Source organism: Hemicordylus capensis, chromosome 1 (genome assembly GCF_027244095.1).
Source record: "Hemicordylus capensis ecotype Gifberg chromosome 1, rHemCap1.1.pri, whole genome shotgun sequence".
NCBI lineage: Eukaryota > Metazoa > Chordata > Lepidosauria > Squamata > Cordylidae > Hemicordylus > Hemicordylus capensis.
Window position 1 is genome coordinate 118,626,289 of NC_069657.1, and position 19,942 is coordinate 118,646,230.

At 42.4% G+C, this 19,942-nt stretch overlaps 1 protein-coding gene across 3 annotated transcripts in view; it reads right to left on the bottom strand.

Moving 5' to 3' along the window:
* Window positions 1-378: 378 nt before the first annotated feature.
* The window catches only part of ZNF143 (zinc finger protein 143), a 122,796-nt gene continuing 103,232 nt past the window's right edge, over window positions 379-19,942 (bottom strand). For all 3 annotated transcript variants that reach the window (XM_053287234.1, XM_053287232.1, XM_053287233.1), the window contains exons 12-16: window positions 18,190-18,417; window positions 13,113-13,261; window positions 5,032-5,193; window positions 3,883-4,029; window positions 379-1,974 (exon numbers count right to left, since the gene is read on the bottom strand). In XM_053287234.1, coding sequence (XP_053143209.1) covers window positions 1,891-1,974; window positions 3,883-4,029; window positions 5,032-5,193; window positions 13,113-13,261; window positions 18,190-18,417 — 770 coding nt within the window. In that variant the 3' untranslated portion in view covers window positions 379-1,890. The remainder of the gene's footprint in view (window positions 1,975-3,882; window positions 4,030-5,031; window positions 5,194-13,112; window positions 13,262-18,189; window positions 18,418-19,942) is intronic.

The window sequence follows — 19,942 nt, forward strand, 5'->3', positions numbered from 1 at the left end:
TTGGAATCCCCGTGTTCAAACCGGTTCGAACAAGGGGGTAAGGGTCTCTTTAAGGAGTGGGGAAGGTGCTCTTACCTCTCCTGCTGCTCTTCCCTCTCTGATGCTGTGTTAAAAATCCCTGGTGCGGGGTGGCTGTATTCCCTCTTGCTGCCTTCGTCAGCATAATACTGGAGGTGGCGTGTGCAAGTCAGGGGAGGTAAGAGCACCCTCCCCATGCCTTAAGGGACCCACCTCCCAGGTGCACACGGAAGTAGTTCCATGCACACCCCTACTCTGGGCTACTCCAACTGTAGGGGCATGAACATCTTTTCAGTTCAGATACACCAGTACATTACCTTACTTTACTGAATAGTAAGTGATGAAAATGTATAACTGAAATTGGGAAGCAAATCCTATATAATTTATACAAAGACGACAAATATTTATATACCACTTTTCAACAAAAGTTCCCAAAGCGGTTTACATAGATCTCAATAAATCAATAAAGATGGATCCCTGTCCCCAAAGGGCTCACAATCTAAAAAAAGATAATTTATAGTGGCACAACCTCTTGACTGGCACTGCATGAGGATTCCAATAAAGTTTCTGGTGTGCATGCTCTACTTCATGGGAAACTCCTAGCTCTTTGTTACATTAATATTTTTCCACTGCATGTCTACATTGGCTTCTGTGGCTCTTTTGTACTAAACAGGCCCAAACGATGCTGTTCAAAGGGACTAGGGGAGAATCTATTCTCTCCTCACTCTTAACTGCCATTGTGTGATATAGCTGTGCCATTAATCTTTACGTATTGGAGCAACAGCTAACACAATCAGCCATTTGATTGAAGTGACATGTAGGCTAATTTTTAGAAGTGCTGAAAACCTACAAATCTTTTAAGAGATAGTAAGAAATTGGAAGGCCTTGCTCCTTTAGATATATCCTGCCAAAAATGCTTTCTCCAGAAACAATTCTTTGCAAAATGTATTATATAACCAATAGTTGCTAAATTATAGTTATTAATTGTATTAATTGACAATACATATATTGAAGTTTACAATAAAGGAACTTTGGAATAGTTGATATTTGATAAGAAGTAACTTTCTGTTCAAGCTCTTTAAAAAGGAAAGAACTACTTCACACAGTGTCATTCTAGCTAGGTTAATACATAATCTTGTTATACTTTATTGCAACATAATTTGAAGTTAACATTTTAAAAGTAAGTAAAATATGCAAAGAAACAGAAACATTAGATTTACTTCCTTTAATATTGAACAACCAAAGCTTCTATTTTGTACATAATCCAATTCAAAGATAATATAATTAGCACTTCCAGCATGAACCGTCTGTATTTACAATCAGTGAGATGGGAAGGGAGCGTTAAAGAAGATGAATTTCCAACTTGTGTATGAAACACAATTCAAAACGTAATATTTACAAAGGTCTCAAAATTCAGAACTCTTCTGTATACGAGAAACAATTAAAATTGTTTGCTTCCAAAGCATTTTTGAAATGATGATTGTTGTAATGGTTTAACATTTGAAATCTTCGGTAATGCCTTCATTGTTTTGTGTGACTTTAAAATTCATTCCAGTATTTCTATAGTAGTTGCTTCTTGCCTGAAATCTGGCCTGAAATCTGATGCAAGTATAAGCAAGGACTGTAATAGGAAATCCTAATCCCATTGTCCTGGATAGATAATGAGTCTAAGAGGTGGTATTCAACTATTTCCAAGGTTCATGTACAGAAACATTATACACATGAAGTGTTCTTCACTCTCTCCTAAAATGTGTGCAGAATAGTAGTGAGCAAGAACATGTCAAACTTTTTATAGATTTCAGCTGGCATGGACCTTTGTTGATTGAAAACAAAATATTATTAATTCTATTGTTCCTTTAGTTGTGTTAGAAGTTAATCATCAATCCCTGGAGTTTCACCTTGTTGTATTCTGGAAGCTATTCTAATTGCTTCTTCCAAAGACTGCTGTTCTCCAAGCTGAAACAAAACATATTTTAGAACATATTGTATGCTGAACTACTTTCTGATTGCAAATAACACAAAGAATTTTTAAATGCATTTTGTACACTATATTTAATCAGCTGTCTTGTATATATCAGGAAAGTGTGTATCAATAATCTATTATATATTTTGAAGAATGTGTGTTTGTTTGTATGTATATGTGTGAAATAAATATTTCCCAATGACCTACAGTTACCAAATTTTACATACACAATCCTGCTACTGAAATTAACTAAATGCACTACTTTTTACACCATAATATGATCAGTGAAAGTTTAAATATTTTCGTAGGGGTTTGTTTTTTTTAAGAAATTCTGAATATCACACTTCCCAGTTATCTACAGATACCAAATTTTGCATGAACAATCTTGCCACAACTAACTAACTAACATATTTCTACACTTCCCAAAACACAAGTTCTCTGGGCGGTTTACAACAAAACAATAAAAACAACCAATAAAAAGATTAAAACATTTCAACAATTAAAATTTAAAACGTTAAAACTATTAAAACACAATTAAAACAATATCTAATTAAAATCCTGGGTGAACAAATGCGTCTTGACTGCCCTTTTAAAAAGTTGTAAGAGATGGGGAGGCTCTTATTTCAGCAGGAAGTGTGTTCCAAAGCTTCGGGGCAGCAATGGAGAAGACCTGTCCCCAAGTAGCCACCAGATGAGCTGGTGGTAACTGCAGACGAACCTCTCTAGATGATCTCAATGGGTGGTGTGGTTCATAGCAAAGACGACGTTCTCTTAAATGCCCAGGGCCCAAGCTGTTTAGGGCTTTATAGGTTATAACCCAAACCTTGTACTTTGCCCAGAAACCTATCAGCAGCCAGTGTAGAACTTTTAAGATAGGAGTGATATGGTCTCTCCGAGATGACCCAGAGACAAACCTGGCCACCGCATTCTGGACTAACTGTAGTTTCTGGACTATGTACAAGGGCAGCCCCACATAGAGCACATTGCAGTAGTCAAGTCTGGAGGTGACCAGTAGATGTATGTACTACTGTTCTAAGGTCACTTATCTCAAGAAACGGACGCAGCTGGCATAACAGCCGAAGCTGATAAAAGGCACCTCTGGCCACTGCCTCAACCTGGGACACCAGGGAGAGGTTTGTCCCCAGAAGCACCCCCAGACTATATACCTGTTCCTTCTGGGGAAGTGTGACCCTATCCAGAACTGGCAGATCAAAGTCATCTCCCGAGTTGCGACCCCGCACAACGAGTACCTTCATCTTATCTGGATTCAGCCTCAGCCTGTTACCTGAGTCATGCATTAGCTGCATGCACTACTTTTTACACTAGAATATGCTTGGAGGAAAGCTAAAATACTTTTGGTTTTTAAAAAAATAAATTTTGAATATAATTATCATATTTTAACTGTTACTGTTCTCAACAAATTTTTAACACTCAATAATGAGATCAATAATTCCAAAATGACATCATGCCCAAGAAAAACAGAAGATATTCTCGAATTCAAATATACTATTGTAAATAGTAAATTATCCCTCAGTGCTTGTAGAGCAACCTGTCTGGCCCATTTCCGTGCTGCCCAGGGGTGAAGCATGGGCTAATGTTTTTCTTTGAAGAGCAAGGCTCCATGCCATATTTCATATCAATTTTAAAGTGCCTTTCAGTTTCAAAAGCATTTTACCATTAAAAATGGAGGTCTTCTATTTGAGACTAGAAAGAGGACTGGCACAGCGCCACATTTATGTGCAAACAAATATATTTAAGATATAGATGTACATGATCCTATCAGGCATCAAATGAACATAAGCACAGCCTTAAATGGGTAAAACCAAAATAAAATTAAACAAAGATCTGTATTTTATTAAAATAAAAATCAAATGTTGCCTGGGCCTACTTCTTCTGCTTACCTGCACTGCAATTTGTGTCCCATTGGATGTAGCCAGCAATGTAACAGGTCTAGATTCTGCAGTGACTAAGTGATGGCCATGCTGCTGATGTCCAATCTCTGGTGAAGCACTGTGGAATGCTGCTAAATCTTGAGCCACAATGGCAACCTTTATAATGAACATACACAAACACTAGCTAAATAGTTGAAACTAAAATCTTATAATTTATTCCTTTCAATATTGTTTCTGCCATGGATCATTTTAACAATGGGTGGTATCCAGACCATTAGCAGAGCTGTGTACTGTCTGCAGAAATAGCTTCTCTCAATAGTGTGCTGCTCTGCCGAAGGTCTGGATGACCCTCATTCTTTAAATCAGGGTTACCAGTGCATAAAGCTAATTGTAAGAGTAAAGCCTTCACACCCTGAAACTGATGGTGCACACTTGTCATAGTTGCCATGGGTGGGAGTGGGGAGGGGAACCTGTGGGTGCCACCAGCAAATTATCAAACTCAGAGGCCGAGAGGAAGGCTTTCTCTCACTATTCTAATTCGCTATTGGGATGGGAGTTGGGAGGAAGCAGGGGAAAAGGACAAGCAGACTGACTGCAGGCTCCCCTTTTTCCTGAATCCTTCTCTGCCTGGCAGCTGATCAAATAATGCAAGTACAGTAGTACAGAACTTAATAACCTACATATCTTGCTATCAAAGTATATATGCCAGTTACTAAATTCATAGATTGTAAAGGTGTCTGAAATATTTTCTGCCAAGGAGTTCAACTTAGTAGTTTACATGATGTTCAGTCTTCCATTGACAGAAAGCGCCTGCTGTGCACTTCAAAGGCAGCCTCAACTTATAGCAATGAGGCTGCAGCAGAAGGGCTAAAAACTGCTTCCACTGGGCAGCAGTGTAGCACACCTCCACTGGAAACAGTGGAAGGCAAGTGCACTGCTACCCAGAAGTGGGTTTTAGGCATTCTGCAGCAGTCCCATCACTAAAGCATTGAGGCTGCTTTTGAAGTTGCACAGCCACCCCAACGGGTCCTTTCTGCCAATGGGAGACTGCATCATGTAAGTCAGTACCAACATATTAAATGGGAATGGTATGACAATACTTGGCAAACTCTACACAACCACCTCTTTGTATGTATGTATTTACATGTAGCATTTTACCTGCTGTCCTTCTGTGCCCTCTGCTGTGACCATTGCGACAGAATGTGTCCCTGCTGAAGAAATAACTGCATCGTGGGCAGGAACTGTGATGGTGGTGCCATCTTGTGTTACCATAGTGATGGTATTGCCAATGGCCTGCATATCAGCCTGAGATATGTTAACCTGAAATAGAAGTTTAATTAAGCTAATAGCATTATGCATAGGAACATAGGAAGCTGCCGTATACTGAGTCAGACTTAGTAATGTGCATGGAACTGGTTTGGAGGCCCTTTATGGGCCTCCAAACCGGTTCAAAGAACTGGCGGGGGTCTATCTTTAAGAGCAGGGGAGGGTGCACTTATCCATCCCGCTGGTTTCCCCCCACCAGTATCTGTGTGTTTCAAAGCCCATCGGGGCAGCAGCGTACCTCGCTGTTGCCCTCGTCTTCCCATTGCCCTTGTATTCCGGATATGACTGCAAGTCGCCGACGCACACTGGCATGCCAGTGACTTCTGGTCACATCTGGAAGACAAGGGCAACAGGGCGGAGGGGAAGTACGCTGCCCAATGGGCTTTGAAACACACGTATGTCGGTGGGGGGGAAGCGGCAGAAGGGGTAAGTGCACCCTCCCCCGCTCTTAATGACTGACCCCCGCAGCCTTGTCAGTATTGTCTACACACACTGGCAGCGGCTTCTCCAAGGTTGCAGGCAGGAATCTCTCTCAATCCTATCCTGGAGAAACCAGAAAGGGAACTTAAAACCTTCTGCTCTTTCCAGTGTGGCTCCATCCTCTGAGGGGAATATCTTACAGTACTTACATGTGGTCTACCATTCAAATGCAACCAGAGCAGACCCTGCTTAGCTAGGGGGACAAGTCATGCTTGCTACCAAAAGACCAGCTCTCCTCACTCAAGGTATAAGTCATAGACCTTGATCATATAAGTGTGTTTTCAATCAATAATTTATTAACCTATTAAAAATAGTTAACATAAAGATCTCCACATTTCCAAATCCAAAGTAGGAGCATATTTTAAAAGAACAACAAATTCTTCTACAAATATCATGCCTTAATTCTCTATATTACACTGTTTGAAGACCTTATTGTGATTTTTCTTATTAAGATAATTTATTATATTATTTCTCCTGGGTGTGCCTTGGAATGTGCATCCCGGCACCCAGCTGATTGGCTGAGGTGCACCCAGGAGAATTGGCCTGCCGGGGCGACCATGGAGGCAAGGTGGCGGCCTGGCCGCAGAGGCGAGGCGGTGGCGAGCCCGGCTGCAGCAGTGGCACCTCGGCTGCCACAGCGGCACTCTTATTGGCAGCCTGGGCCTGGCCGGAGACTGGGGCAGGTGGTGGGGGGGAAGAGGTAGCCAGCTCAGCTAATATTTATTATATTTGTTAGTTATCAGATGCTAGTTATGAAACAAACAAATTGTATAGCACAACCTCCTGCTAATTCAGCTGCCTAATGGTCAAATAAACAAGTTGTTCTAGTAAGAACTAATCAGCCTTCTTTCCTTTCACTATCTCCACAACTGGACTAAATTTGGTTCAAATTGAGGTCCACAAGTTAGATCTCTTGCGCCTCAAATGTTCATGCATCCACCATCTTGGATTGGGGTGGATGACATCATCACACAGCACACCATTTGGGCATACCTAAGTAGCAAATTTGGTTCAAATAGGTTAAGCGGTTCACGTTAGCCTACTTGCACCTCCAAAGTGTACGTGTCCGCCATCTTGAATCTGGGCGGATGACATCATCACAGGCTATACCACTGAGGTGTCCATGTGTGTCACTCACTGCAACTGTACCTGATTTGGTTTAAATTGGATAGCGTGTCCACAAATTAGCTTGCTTGTACCTCAGATGTTCACATGGCTGCCTTTTTGAATCGGAATGGATTACATCATCACACAACACACCAATTGGGCATACCTATGTGTCCCTACAGCTATAGCAAATTTGGTTCAAATCAGTTAAGCGGTTCACAAGTTAGCCCATGTGAGCCTCCAAAAAATTTACGCGTCTGCCATCTTGAGTCTGGGTAGATGACATCATCACAGGATATGCCACTGAGATGTCCCTGTGTGTCACTCATTGCAAATGTACCTAATTTGGTTTAAATTGTTTAGACAGTCCACAAATTAGCTTGCTTGTGCCTCAGATGTTCACGCGGCTGCCATCTTGGATCAGGGTGGATGATATCATTACAAATTACGCTGTTGAGGTGTCCCTATGTGTCCCTACAACTGTACCCGATTTGGTTCAAATTGGTCCAAGTGTTGTGAAGTTGATGGGGGTTGGGGGAACACACACACACACACACACACACACACACACACACACACACAGAGGGTGATCTCATAAGCCTACTGGCAAGTAGGCTAAAAAGGAACCCAAGACTCTGGGGGAACTTCCTGCTGAATCAAACCTATTTGTTTTTCATTCTTCTTCTCCAATCCCACTTACTTAACTAAAGCCTATCATAATGGTAGTAGAGAAATACAGGTTGCTTATCTGTAACTTAAGATCTGGAAGTGATCTGTTGTAGTCATAAGTAATGGGTTCTGTGCCTGTGCAGGGACCTCACAGGCTGATTGAGTAGCTCCTCGTGATGCTCCGCCCCACCTGCACGTGCAGTGCTGAGTTCGTTAAGAGTGGCAGTTGGGGCATCCATTATCCAGTTTCTCGCAGACCACCAAAGTGACAATCCGCAAGATGAACATCAACGTTTCCACCACTTAGTACTGCGGCGGGGACTGTTCGGGAGGGACTTATGACTACAACCGATCATTTCCAGATCTTACGTTACAGGTAAGCAACCTGCATATCTGGATCGTGATCCGTTGTGGTCATAAGGAATGGGTGATTAGCAAGCTTTCCCTCCTGGAGCGGGGTGCAGTACACCGCAGCCTATACTAATACCCTTTTTAGAACATTTCTTCCAAAATCTGCTTCTTTTGCCATTCTCAAATCTAAAGCATAATGCTTGATGAACGGCTGTTGAGAAGACCATGTGGCAGCCATGCATATATCCGACATCTGAATGCCCGACAGGTGGGCTGTTGACGTCGCGTATGCCCTGGTCGAGTGAGTACGCACAGTCTTTGGAGGGGCGACTCCCTGACACTTATATGTCAAGCAAATCAGTTTCCGCCTCTTGAAAAAAGCTGGGCAGGATGATTTCCTGATTTAAATGGAAGTCTGTCGCTATCTTCGTGTGAAAGCGCGGGTCCAATCTCATGAACACTTCGTGAGGATAGAATTGGGTGTATGGTTTATCTACCTGGAGGGCAGTCAGCTCACTTACTCGTTTCACAGACATGATTGCCACTAGGAAAGCGATCTTTAGCGTAAGTAGTCTGAGGGGCACAGTCGCCAAGGGCTCAAATGGCCCCTCTGTCAATGCTGACAATACCAAGGACAAACTCCACTGCTCTATTGGCTGTCGTATAGGCGGATATAAATTATTTAATTCTTTCATGAAGCGTTTACATTCCAGATGGGAGAACTCAGTTGTCCCATCCCAACCCTTGTGCTAGCTGAAATGGCCGCCAAATGTATTTTGATAGACACATTTGCTAAGCCCTTTAGCTTCAAGGAAGTTAGGTATAGTAATACGTCCCAAGGAGTGGCCTGTAAGGAGTGGCCTCTATCCTGCATATTAGCCTTAGAACACTTCCATTTACTAGTGTAATTCCTTCGCGTGGTACGTCGCCTACTGTTTAGCAGGATGTTTTTCATAGTCTGATCTTCCAGACCATCATTTTTAACATGTGGACCTCGGGGTGCAAGATCTCTCCTTGGTCTCTTTGTAACAGGTCCGGTGCTGTGGGAGCTTGAGGAAGGTACCTTGTGACAACTGTAGAAGTGGTGCAAACCAACTGTGCGGTCACCATGGCATCAATAGAATGCAGTTTGCTCTGTTCCGCATCACTTGCGCCAACACCCGTCCTATTACTGGCAACGGCGGAAACAGGTAAAGAAATCCCGCACCCCATGTGTGTTGGAATGCGTCTCCCAGGGACCCCCATCCGATGCCTGCATGAGAGCAGTAGTTTGCACACTTGTTGGCATGTGTTGCAAATAAATCTATCGAGGGGGTCCCCCAGGTGTTGAACACCTTCTGGAGGTATGATGCCTTTATCTCCCACTCATGCCTCTGGTTGTAATCCGCAACTCTGCTGAGGCTGTCAGCTAGGTGATTGTCCACGCCTCTTATGTGGAGTGCAGCTGGATAGACGACATGTTGTATGCACCATTCCCATATCCTCTGACACATCCCTTGTGTCTGAACACATTCCTTGTGTTCTTAAGTGGGCCACCACCACTGCCATCACCTTGGTGAAGACTCTTGGTGCCATCGATAGGCCGAAAGGTAAAAACATATATTGGTATACGTGTTCCCCCACTGTGAACCTGAGATACTTGCAGTGATTCTCCTGGATGCCTACATGGAAGTACGCATCTTTCAGATCCAAGGTCGCTGCCCACGACCCTTGGATCAAGAAGGGCAGAATAGCCTGTAGAGTTGTCATGAATTTTTTGGTTTGAATATAACAGTTGAGATCCTGGAGGTCCATTATTGCCCTGATTCCACCATCTTTCTTCGGAATCTGGAAGTACCGGGAGTAATATCCCGTGAGTCTGTTTGCCCACTGCACCGGAGCAATTGCTTCCTTTTCTAGTAACACTTTTACTTTGTCCTGGAGTATTTCCATGGCTGCAGTGAACTTCATGCCTGAAAACAGTGGCTTGGCCTTGAACTCCAGTGCATAACCCTCCTGTATTATACGTAATACCCAGTGATCTGATGTTATATTGTGCCATGCTGGAGCATGGCTTGCCAGTTTGATGGTATTCCTGGCAACTACAGGACTGATGGTAGGGGTCCTGGCATGAATGGCATCCGAAGGTGGTATGGAGCCAGCGTCATGGTTGAAGGACAGTGTTAGAGTGCTCAGAGGACAGACATTCCAGTCAAAAGTTCTGTTTTGGAGTGTCCTTATTTGGACGAGTAGTATCCCTCTTTGTTTTCTGGTTAAATCCTTTAGACCGCTGGTAGGGTCTGTACTGTTTTTTGAATTCTCTCCTGTCTTGGTATTTGTAGGGTCTTTGCCGAGAAAAGGCGCGGCCCTTTGACGAATTCCCCGTCGACCCAGAAGAAGTCATGACGGTGTGAGCTGTAAACTTTGATTTTTTAAAAACGATTCCATTGTTGAATCCGTATCGTCATGAAAAAGGCCTTTCCCATCAAAACCCAGGCCTTCTACCCTTTATCTCATGTCCTGTTGCAGGGACGTGGAACGAAGCCAGGCATGTCGGTGCATGCTCACCGCCATGACCATCGTGCGAGATTCCGTCTCAGCAAGATGTTTAAAGGTGCTCAGCTACTGTCTAGTTACTGCAGTTGTTTTCTCATAGACCTCACTGAATTTCCACTGAAATTCCTCAGGAGTCATGGATGTAGAGTCCTGTAACAGGGAGTCCCATAAGGTGACTATAACGAGCCATGCACGCTGCATAATTAGCAATGCAAATCACCAGGCTAGCTGTACTATAGATTTTTCTACTCATGACATCAATCTTTTGCCTTTCCTTATCCCCAGGCATCGTATGGCGGCGTCCACCCTGGGATGTTGAGGCACAGTCCATGACCAACGAATTAGGAACGGGATGGTGCAAAAGGTAAGTGTTGTCTTCTTCAGAGATTCTGTACAAATTCTCTAAGTGCTTTGAAGTGGGAGTGGAGATATGTAAGAGTTCCCACGCTGTTTTGGTGGCTTTACTGTTTGCCAGGATCATAGTGAGTGCTACTGGATGGGATGTCTTGGACCTGCCCATCATGTTGTACACTGGGTCCACAACCTCCGCATCCAGGGATTTCAAATCCATCCCCAGTGCCTCTGCAATGTTCCGGATAAGGGCATGATATGCTTTCAACTCCTCTGTAGGAGAAATAGAAAGTCTAGGTGGCACATCTGATGGTGTGTCAGACCTCCTACTGATGTTTTCAGAATCTGAATCCGCTGAAGATTCCTCTTCCATGTCGCAATCACCCGGTAAGGAGGGTGGTTCCGAGGGCGGAGGGGTTGACTTTCGCTTCCTCTTACCGCTTGGTTTTTCTGGAGGATGTGGAGGTGCTGCTCGTAACTGGATAGCAGGCTCCAGTGATATCACTACTGGTTGAGGCATATGAAGCTGGGGCTGATGGTTGCCCTGCCACTGTGCTTGTCCAGGTATCTGCATCAATTTCCACCGCAAATAATCAGCATAATCATCGGGCAACGTATGGCGGAAACCACAGGAATGCTCCGGCTGCATAGGTGGCAAGCAGACTCCTTGCTGTTCCAAGTGTTGGCCAAAGGCCGAAGGCTGAGTTGCAGATATACGTCCAGGATCCAATGCTGAAGGATTCAATGCCGAAGGTTGTGTCAATGTTGAAGGATTCGATGTTGAAGGCTGTGTCAGTGTTGAAGGATGCCTCGATGTTGAAGGTAACATCGGCATCGACAGCCCGTGTCTGTCAGGCACTTGCTGAATATGCAGTGGCGAGCAAGAAGGTGTTTTAGGCAGTTGTATGGGCTCATCCTCATCCAGCTCAATGTCAAGGTCAGTGCTCAGGAACCCGTGGAAGGTCGATCCTGACGGTGTACTCAATGCCGAGTCCATCAAGTTCCGAAGTTCAGTATATTGCTCCCCGTTCTGCGCACGCAAGCCTGGTGTCCTTAGTGTTAAGGGAGACTGAATCGGGGTTCGAGCTGGAGACAACAAACAAATAACCTTTCCCATTAGTACTGAAGTGGTTGATGTCAATGGGGCAGATTGCGTCATTTTTGTAGGCGTCGACATGGATGCGCAAAGTTGTGCCACAGGCGATGAAGACGTTTGAACCGGGCCACCCCGGCACAGAGCATGTACTATGTGCAGTTGGTTCACTTGAACCATGGAAAGGGACGGAGGCAGACCTGTCCAAGTCGCCCTCAAAAATCTGCGCCGACGCTGGGGAAGAGGTGTGATGCTTTTTAACCGGTAGTGCCCCTGAACCCCCGGATCTGTGGCGCTCATGTTCCTTATGCTTATGGTGTTTGAGACATCTTTTGGTCTCTTAAAAACGTTCTCTCCGGACTTTGCCATGCCTGTCGACACGGATTTAGACTGCTGGCGAGCAGCTCCGCGGACATCTGGCTTCGCCCCTGTTGTCGCCTTCAATGTTGTAGCGCTCGATATCGGGTTAATAATCGACATCAATGGAGAGTCTGGCGAAACATTCGGGCGTGGAGTTGGTGGATGGAGTGCTTTGTCATATAATGCAGCCCGAAGTCATAACGCCCTATTTTGTCTAGTCTGTTTGGAGAAGGAGCAACAAACTTTATATGTATTAGTATTGCGCTTCTCTCCTAGACACATCAAGCAAGCGTCATGATAATCTGTCGATGAAAGTTTTGCACGGCACTTAACGTGCAATTTAAAGGTCTTTTTAGCTTCCATTGTCCAAAACCAGTCCTAAGTCAGTAACCAAAATAGCCAATTGTTTACCAGAACAAGTTCGTTTTGCAAATCCAGTCAGTTTGCCGATCCGAGTAAAGTCCGTAAATAATATCAGTCAAAACCAAAGCCAAGTCCGTAATCAGTATTTAGTAACGTTAGTCAAGTTCCGAGGAGCTACAGCTACGAGGTTTGAACGCTAAGGCCGTCAAAGAGAAACTGGATAATGGACACCCCAACTGCCGCTGTTAACTAACTCAGCACTGCACGTGCAGGCGGGGCGGGGAGTCACGAGGGGCTACTCAATCAGCCCGTGAGGTCCCTGCAGAATCCATTCCTTATGACCACAACAGATCACAATCCAGATCTGGCAGCAACAACATTGCTTTATGCAATCTATAACTAAAATCTAGCTTTCTTCAGGATTATGTCAGCAACTAGTACTTACTATATTTATAGTAAGAACTATTGTGAAGTCTGACAGATTTAACCAGAAAAAATCAGAAGCAACATACTTACTCATCAAACTTTATTTAGGGATAACTCAGTGTAAACATGATCCCTTGTTTTTAAAACCAGGGATGGCTATAACATGATAAATACTTACATGCTGAGTTCCATCTTGGGAAATAAGTGCCACTTGCTGACTCAGCCCTGTCTGAGTTACTGTAGCAACTTGTGCAGAAACGACATCCTCTCCTTCTACACCTGTTACATAGGTAATCTGAGATCCTTTGAGAACATCTTCACCTTGACCTATTTGATTACAGGAAGATGGGCTTATTTTACATGTAGTTTATACTAAAAATGGGGGAAATTACAATGCTGGCAGGATTTTGTACATATAACTTAATATAAATATGTTCACAAATAATACAAATAGTAAAAAATAAATATGTTCATAAATATTCATATCACGTTTGCATAGCCTGCAATCCAAAGCCAATAAAATGATTTAGTTTTTGTTAAACATTAATATTTGCCCTCCAGCATTTGGGCAAAAATATAATTAATGGCTTATTGAAATCATTCATTAATAAATACACTTCCCTTCAAAGGAAAAAGTGTTAGCCCACATTGTGTGACATGTGATCAAACAGCGTGGTTATCTAAAGAAATGTTTAACCCCAGCCCAATGTAAACTTTCATACTAATCCTTCTTTTGTAAGCAGCCATTAGAACCCAACAGTTTAAAAGGGCTATATGTTACTCAGTAACAGTAAGGCACTAAGGAAATAAAGTCTGATCCCTCCCACTATTCCATTACAGTAAGATTGAAAAGAAAAAAGTAGCTTTTTAAATAAAAAGACTTACAGACAAAACCAATTATGATGCTAAGAAGCCAGCATGGGTGACTCACAAAGAGAAATTGACAGTTCTGTGTTGGAGGAAAGTAAGTAGTGGGGTCTCTCAAGGTTCTGTATTCAGGGAGATGTTATAACATCTGCACTAATATAAATAAATATTTTATACTAGGAGATATATTATTTTTATTTTATATTAGGAAATGATATGTATTTACATAATACATAAAGTTGAGATGAGCAGTGACATACCCAAGTTTTTAGATGGCACCCAATTATTTAGGGTGGTGAAAACCTAAGCAAAGAACTCGAAAAGATCTCTCCAAACTGGATGAATGGGTAAATGGAATTCAATGAAATTAAGTATAAAGTAATGAATATGGACAAAAAATCCTAAAGTTTATATTCTACACTGATATAGTCTGGCAGCAACTTTCCAGGAAAGAGATCTTGTGGTCATGGAGTATAGCATCCAAACTGTTAGCAGAGCAGTGTACCATTGATGGACGTTCCTTTCATGAATAGAAGGAGAGCTGTGCTCACTCAAGGGGTCCTTGCAAAGTGAAATTCTCCCTTTGTTAATGGGAGGAGCTTCTACTAACAGCTAGGGATGTGCACAAACCAGTTCAGTAGTCTATTCAAAGACTGCCAAACAGGTTTGAAGGGTTTGTGTGTGTAGCTTTAAGGCACGGGGAGGGTGTCCTTACCTCCCCTGCCACATTTCCCCTTCCAGTGCTGCTTCCAAAACCACTGTCGCAGGGCGGCTGTATACCCTCTTGTTGCCCCGGTCAGCATAATACTGGAAGTGGCCACCATGTGCACGCTCACCTCTCAGGTGTGCATGGAACTGGTTCCACGCACATCCCTTCTAACAGAGTGCCACTCCACTAAAGGTTTGGATGTTACTTAATGAAAACATCAACGGTGTATGGCAGCAATGAAAAGCCAAATTCGATGCTAGGGATTGTCAGGAAAAGGATTGAAAATAAGTTATCATAATGCCTTTATACAAGTCATAGTGCAGCTGAACTTGGCATATCATGTATAGTTGTGGTCTCAAAAAGGTTTTTGTATAGCTGGAAACAGTATGGAACAGTGCAATCAGAATGGTAAGAGCACCTTCTTTATGCATGGCTAAAATATTTGAACATAAGAGCCTTGTTGAATCAGACCCATTTAGTCCAGCACCCTGTTTCCCAGATGCCCTGAGAAGCCACAGACCCAGGAGATGAAGCCATACTCTCCTGCCATAGCTCCCCTGCAACTGATATTCAGAAGCATCCTGCCTCTGAACATGGAGGTAGCCTACAGCCATCAGGACTAATAGTCATTGATAGACTTCTTACTTCATTTTAATACATCTTTCTGCCTTGACAAAAGGCACCCAAAGCGGTTTACAATAGTAAAACAAAGAAACTACACAAGATTAATAAAATGTTGCCTCAGGCTATTGGTCTTTTCAGGAGCTAAGGACAAGAGCTCGCTCACCTGGGTGCCTCCTTTCTTGCCTTCCTCTCAAGGCACACAGGTCTTTCCGTACTCCTGGGAGGGGGGGAGGGGCTGCCCCAAAGTCCTCACAGGCCAGAGCTGGTCTCTATGGGAGCCAATATTATGCTCTCCCCTGGCCTGGGAGCCTCCTTTCTTCCATGAATTTGTCTAACTCTTCCAAGCTGGTGTCCATCACCACCACAATTATGCATTGTGTGAAAAAATATTTCCTTTTGTCAGTTCTAAATTTTCTGGCAATCAGTTTCATAGAATGACCCCATGGTTCTAGGGTTGTAAGAGAAGGAGAAAAACTCCCCAATCCACTCTCTTCATAGAATGCATAATTTAAAATAAACCCTCTTATCATGACTCCCCTTAGTTGCCTTTTTTCTCAACTAAAAAGTCCCAAATGTTGCAGCTTTACCTTATAAGGAAGGTGCGATAGCCCCTGATCATCTTGGTGGTTCTCTTTTGCACTGTTCCAATTCTACAATATCCTTTTTGAAATATGTGACCAGAACTGTACACGGTATTGCAAATGTGGCAAACCATATATTTGTATAATGGCATTATAATAGCAGAAGTTTTATTTTCAATCCCTTTCCTAATAATCCCTAGCATGGAATTTACCTTTTTCACAGCTGCCACAAATTGTCCACGTTTTCAGTGAGCTGTCCACTATAACCCCAAAATCCCTCTTCTGATAAGTCACAGACCGCTCAGACTCCATCAGTATATATGTGAGATTTTGCTTACACTGAACCGCATTTGCCATTTTGTTGCCTACTCACCCAGTTTGGAGATTTCCTTATGGAGCTCCTGATAATCTGTTTTGGATTTCACTACCCTAAATAATTTTGTGACATTTGCAAATTTGGCCACCTCACTGCTAAGTTCAATTTCTAGACCATTTATGATCATTTGGGAATTTTAAAAATTTTTTAAAAGGACAAATAAGGAGGAAAAATGATGGAAATTTATAAAATAAAACATGGTGTGAACACAATTTAAAGAGAATTTTTCCTCTCACAGTACTAGAATCTGAGGTTATCGGATGAAATTGAATTAGCAGTAGATTCTAGGCAAAGTGATTTTTCACACAACACATATAATAATCTTATGGAATTCATTGCCACAGATGTAGTAATAACAACTAGTTTAAAAGTATTAATTAATGGAGAATAGGTTTATCAAGTATCATAGGTTTATCCGTGGTGTTGGAGACAACTGTTGTGTATCCTATGGACAGCGAGAATTACGAATAAGGAAGTTTTAGATCGATGCTAGGAATGATCAGTGGGAGAAGGAGAAGGGGGCGGCCTTGTACTCGGTGGCTGGATATTATTAAAAATGACACTGGAATGACCATGGCGAAATTAGAGGAAGCTGTATGAGATAGGATGGCATGGAGTGCATTGATCCATAGAGTGACTGAGAGTCAGACATGACTGAACGGGGGCGGGGGGGGGGGGAGAGAGGGAGAGAGAGAGAGAGAGAAAGGTGTTTATCAAGAGTCATGATGTCCAACTGGAACCTCCACAATCACAGACAGTATGCCTCAGTCTGAATACCAATTGCTGAGGAGAAAACAGTAGTGGAGGCTGGTGCCTTCATACCCTACTTGTGGGTTTCCCAGAGGCATCTGATTATAGTTAATGGGATGTCTGAAAAGATGGATCAGGGCCATCCAATTGACAAGATGAATCCATGGCCCTCCAACTGTAGTGAGACTACAACTCCCATAATCTCGTGACACAGTGGTCAATAGTCAGGAATGATGGGAAGTGTAATCCAACATCTGCAGGAGGGCCCAAGTTGTGCAGCCCTAAGATGAACCTTTGGTCTAACCCAGCAGAGTTTGTGTTCTTCCTACCTCTACAACCAACTAAAATAAAAGGTTGTACAGATTGTGTGTTTCTTAGTACTTTGAAACTCACTTTACCTATTGTAGGGAGCTGTGTAAACAAAACAATTTTTCATTCATTAGCACTTCTGTAGATGGAACAATGCTTAAAGACTGTATTCGTAATGAACCCTGCCACCCATTGAGATCATCAGGAAAGGTCCGTCTCCATTTGCCACCGGCTCGTCTGGTGGCTACTCAGGGACGGTCCTTCTCCGCTGCTGCCCCGAGGCTCTGGAATGCGCTCCCTAGTGTAATAAGAGACTCCCCATCTCTGACATCCTTTAAAAAGTCCTTAAAGATGCATTTCTTCACCTAGGCTTTTAACTGATATTGTTTTGATTGTTTTGAATGTTGTTTTAGAATATTGTTTTAAAAATTTTAAATTGTGTTTTACATTTCTTGCTTTTAAATTTTTGTTTTGTTTTGCTTTTGTTTTTAATTAATGTTTTACTTTTTAATCTTGTTGTAAACCGCCCAGAGACATAAGTTTTGGGTGGTGTAAAAATATGATTGATAGATTGATAGAGAAAGAAAGAAAGAAAGAAAGAAAGAAAGAAAGAAAGAAAGAAAGAAAGATTGCAAATGGGCACTTCATTTGAGGCATCCAGGAGAGCAGACTTTAACTATTTAGATACACCCATTTTGAAACCTGACGCTGGGAAGTCACACAGATCACAGTAACCAGTTTTAAAGATAAGATCACAGTTTTAAAGATCACAGTTTTAAAGATAAAAAGAAACTAAATAAAATTTCAACCCAATTCCTGAACTGAAGCAGATTTGCCCACATTAAAATATTCCAAATATATCAGAAGAACATTGAATGTTTGCCAAATACTGAAAGAGCCCTGGTAGGCCCTACAAATTAAGTTCGTTAGTTCCCTAATACCAGTGCTTTAGCTCCCATGATGTAATGATTCATTTTGTAACAGTTCAATTTGCAAATATGGAAGAAAAGGTAATGAGCAGTGAACAACAACCACATACCTGGAGGTGGCTCAAAAAAAGCTTCTTGTTCCTCCTCAATTGGCTCTGTGTCATTGTGTGCTGTCCGCTTGTGCATTGCAAGTGTGGAAATCTGTTTGTATGTTTTCCCACAGTGATTACAGTTATAAGGCTTGGAATGCGTATGTACAACATGGTGTTTATATAGACTGGAATATTCTGTAAACCGTTTATCACAGCCAGGGACTGTACATACGTATGGCTTCTCCCCTAGACAGAAATATACCAGAAGTGAAGAAAATTGAACACCAGGTGCTGGAAAATCTGGCAACTATTCTGTCACACAGAAACATTCTGACATACTTTTATCATCATCATCATGATGTGAAGGTTCCCTAAGTTAATAAAAGAATTCTGAAACTACAGTGCAGTTCAGTTTTGTGAGTTTTCCCAACTTAATTTTGGTGGTTTTCTTGTCTTTCATCGACAAAGTTACACAACCCAAAATGCAGTGTGCAAAAGCCATCTACAGGTAAACCCTATATTCCTTTCAAAATATATTTTTTTTCAATCTGGCTTGTTGGTATTTTGATGGTTCTGTTTTAACACATCACAGGAACCAACCATACTCTCTACTGGAAGCTCTGCATTCAAATATACTAGAGGACTGCAGCCAAAGATTTGCCAAGATACTTCAAATCCATATATGAATTTCAGCCTTTTACCTCTACAGTTCTAGGAAACGCGCATCTTGGCTACTTCCCTTTTTTCTTTTTCCTGTCTCCTTGCAGATGACTTCTTCTGAATTTTTCCCCACTTCTGCTATTTCCTCTAACCAACCCCTCTCATAGCCTCTCTTTTCTAGAATCTTGCTTCCTCTAGGCCAGGGGTGGGCAAACTTGGAGCTCCAGCTGTTGCTGAACGACAACTCCCATCATTCCCAGCCATGTGGCTGGGGAAGATGAGAGCTGTAGTCCAACAACAGCTGGAAGGCCAAGTTTGTCCACCCCTGCTCTAGGCCTCTTTTCCTAGCACCTTTTGCTTGCCCTGCAAGTTTGCAGGGTCAGAGCAGTCTGGCCAATGGCAATTTGCACCCTTAGATAAAAGTAACTCAACTAATGGTAAAGGCCCTTCTGACAGCCAGGCATCTGAATCAGTCACTACCAGAGGCTTCATCACCACTACAAAATGCTTTATTTCCATAATATTCTTCAGTTTATCAGGCATACAAGTCTCAAGGCTCATACTCAGTTATACAGGATATCTGCATGATGTAAAATTACATTATTATTTTAATTCATTAGAATACAAAATGTCTGACCACCCTCCCTATCCACCACAAACTTTGAAAACTATACACATTTTAAATTAACCGCTCTGAGCCATTTTTGGAAGGGCGGGATATAAATCAAATCAGATCAGATCAGATCCAAATAGACAGACAGACAGACAGACAGATTCCAAACATGTAAAAGACTGCAACTCAGGACTACAGTTCAGATGAAGAATTGTGGACATAAGCCCATAAGAATAATGGACTGGTCATATAGTCCTAGCCCCAAATTGATGAGCAAGGACAATGGTCTGTGAAAAAGAAATTCTAAAATAAAGTAAGAACTGAAGTGTGTGATTTTTTCAGATGCAAGTTATGCATTTAAGGAAACACAGTGCATCTTATGCACTGGTGGCAGAAGGCTAGCCCAATGACTGCTGAAATTAAGTGAGTTTTCTCCACTGCTTCCAATTATCTTCAGGGAAAAACATGAATTCAGCTTTGTTAAAAACAGAACGAAAG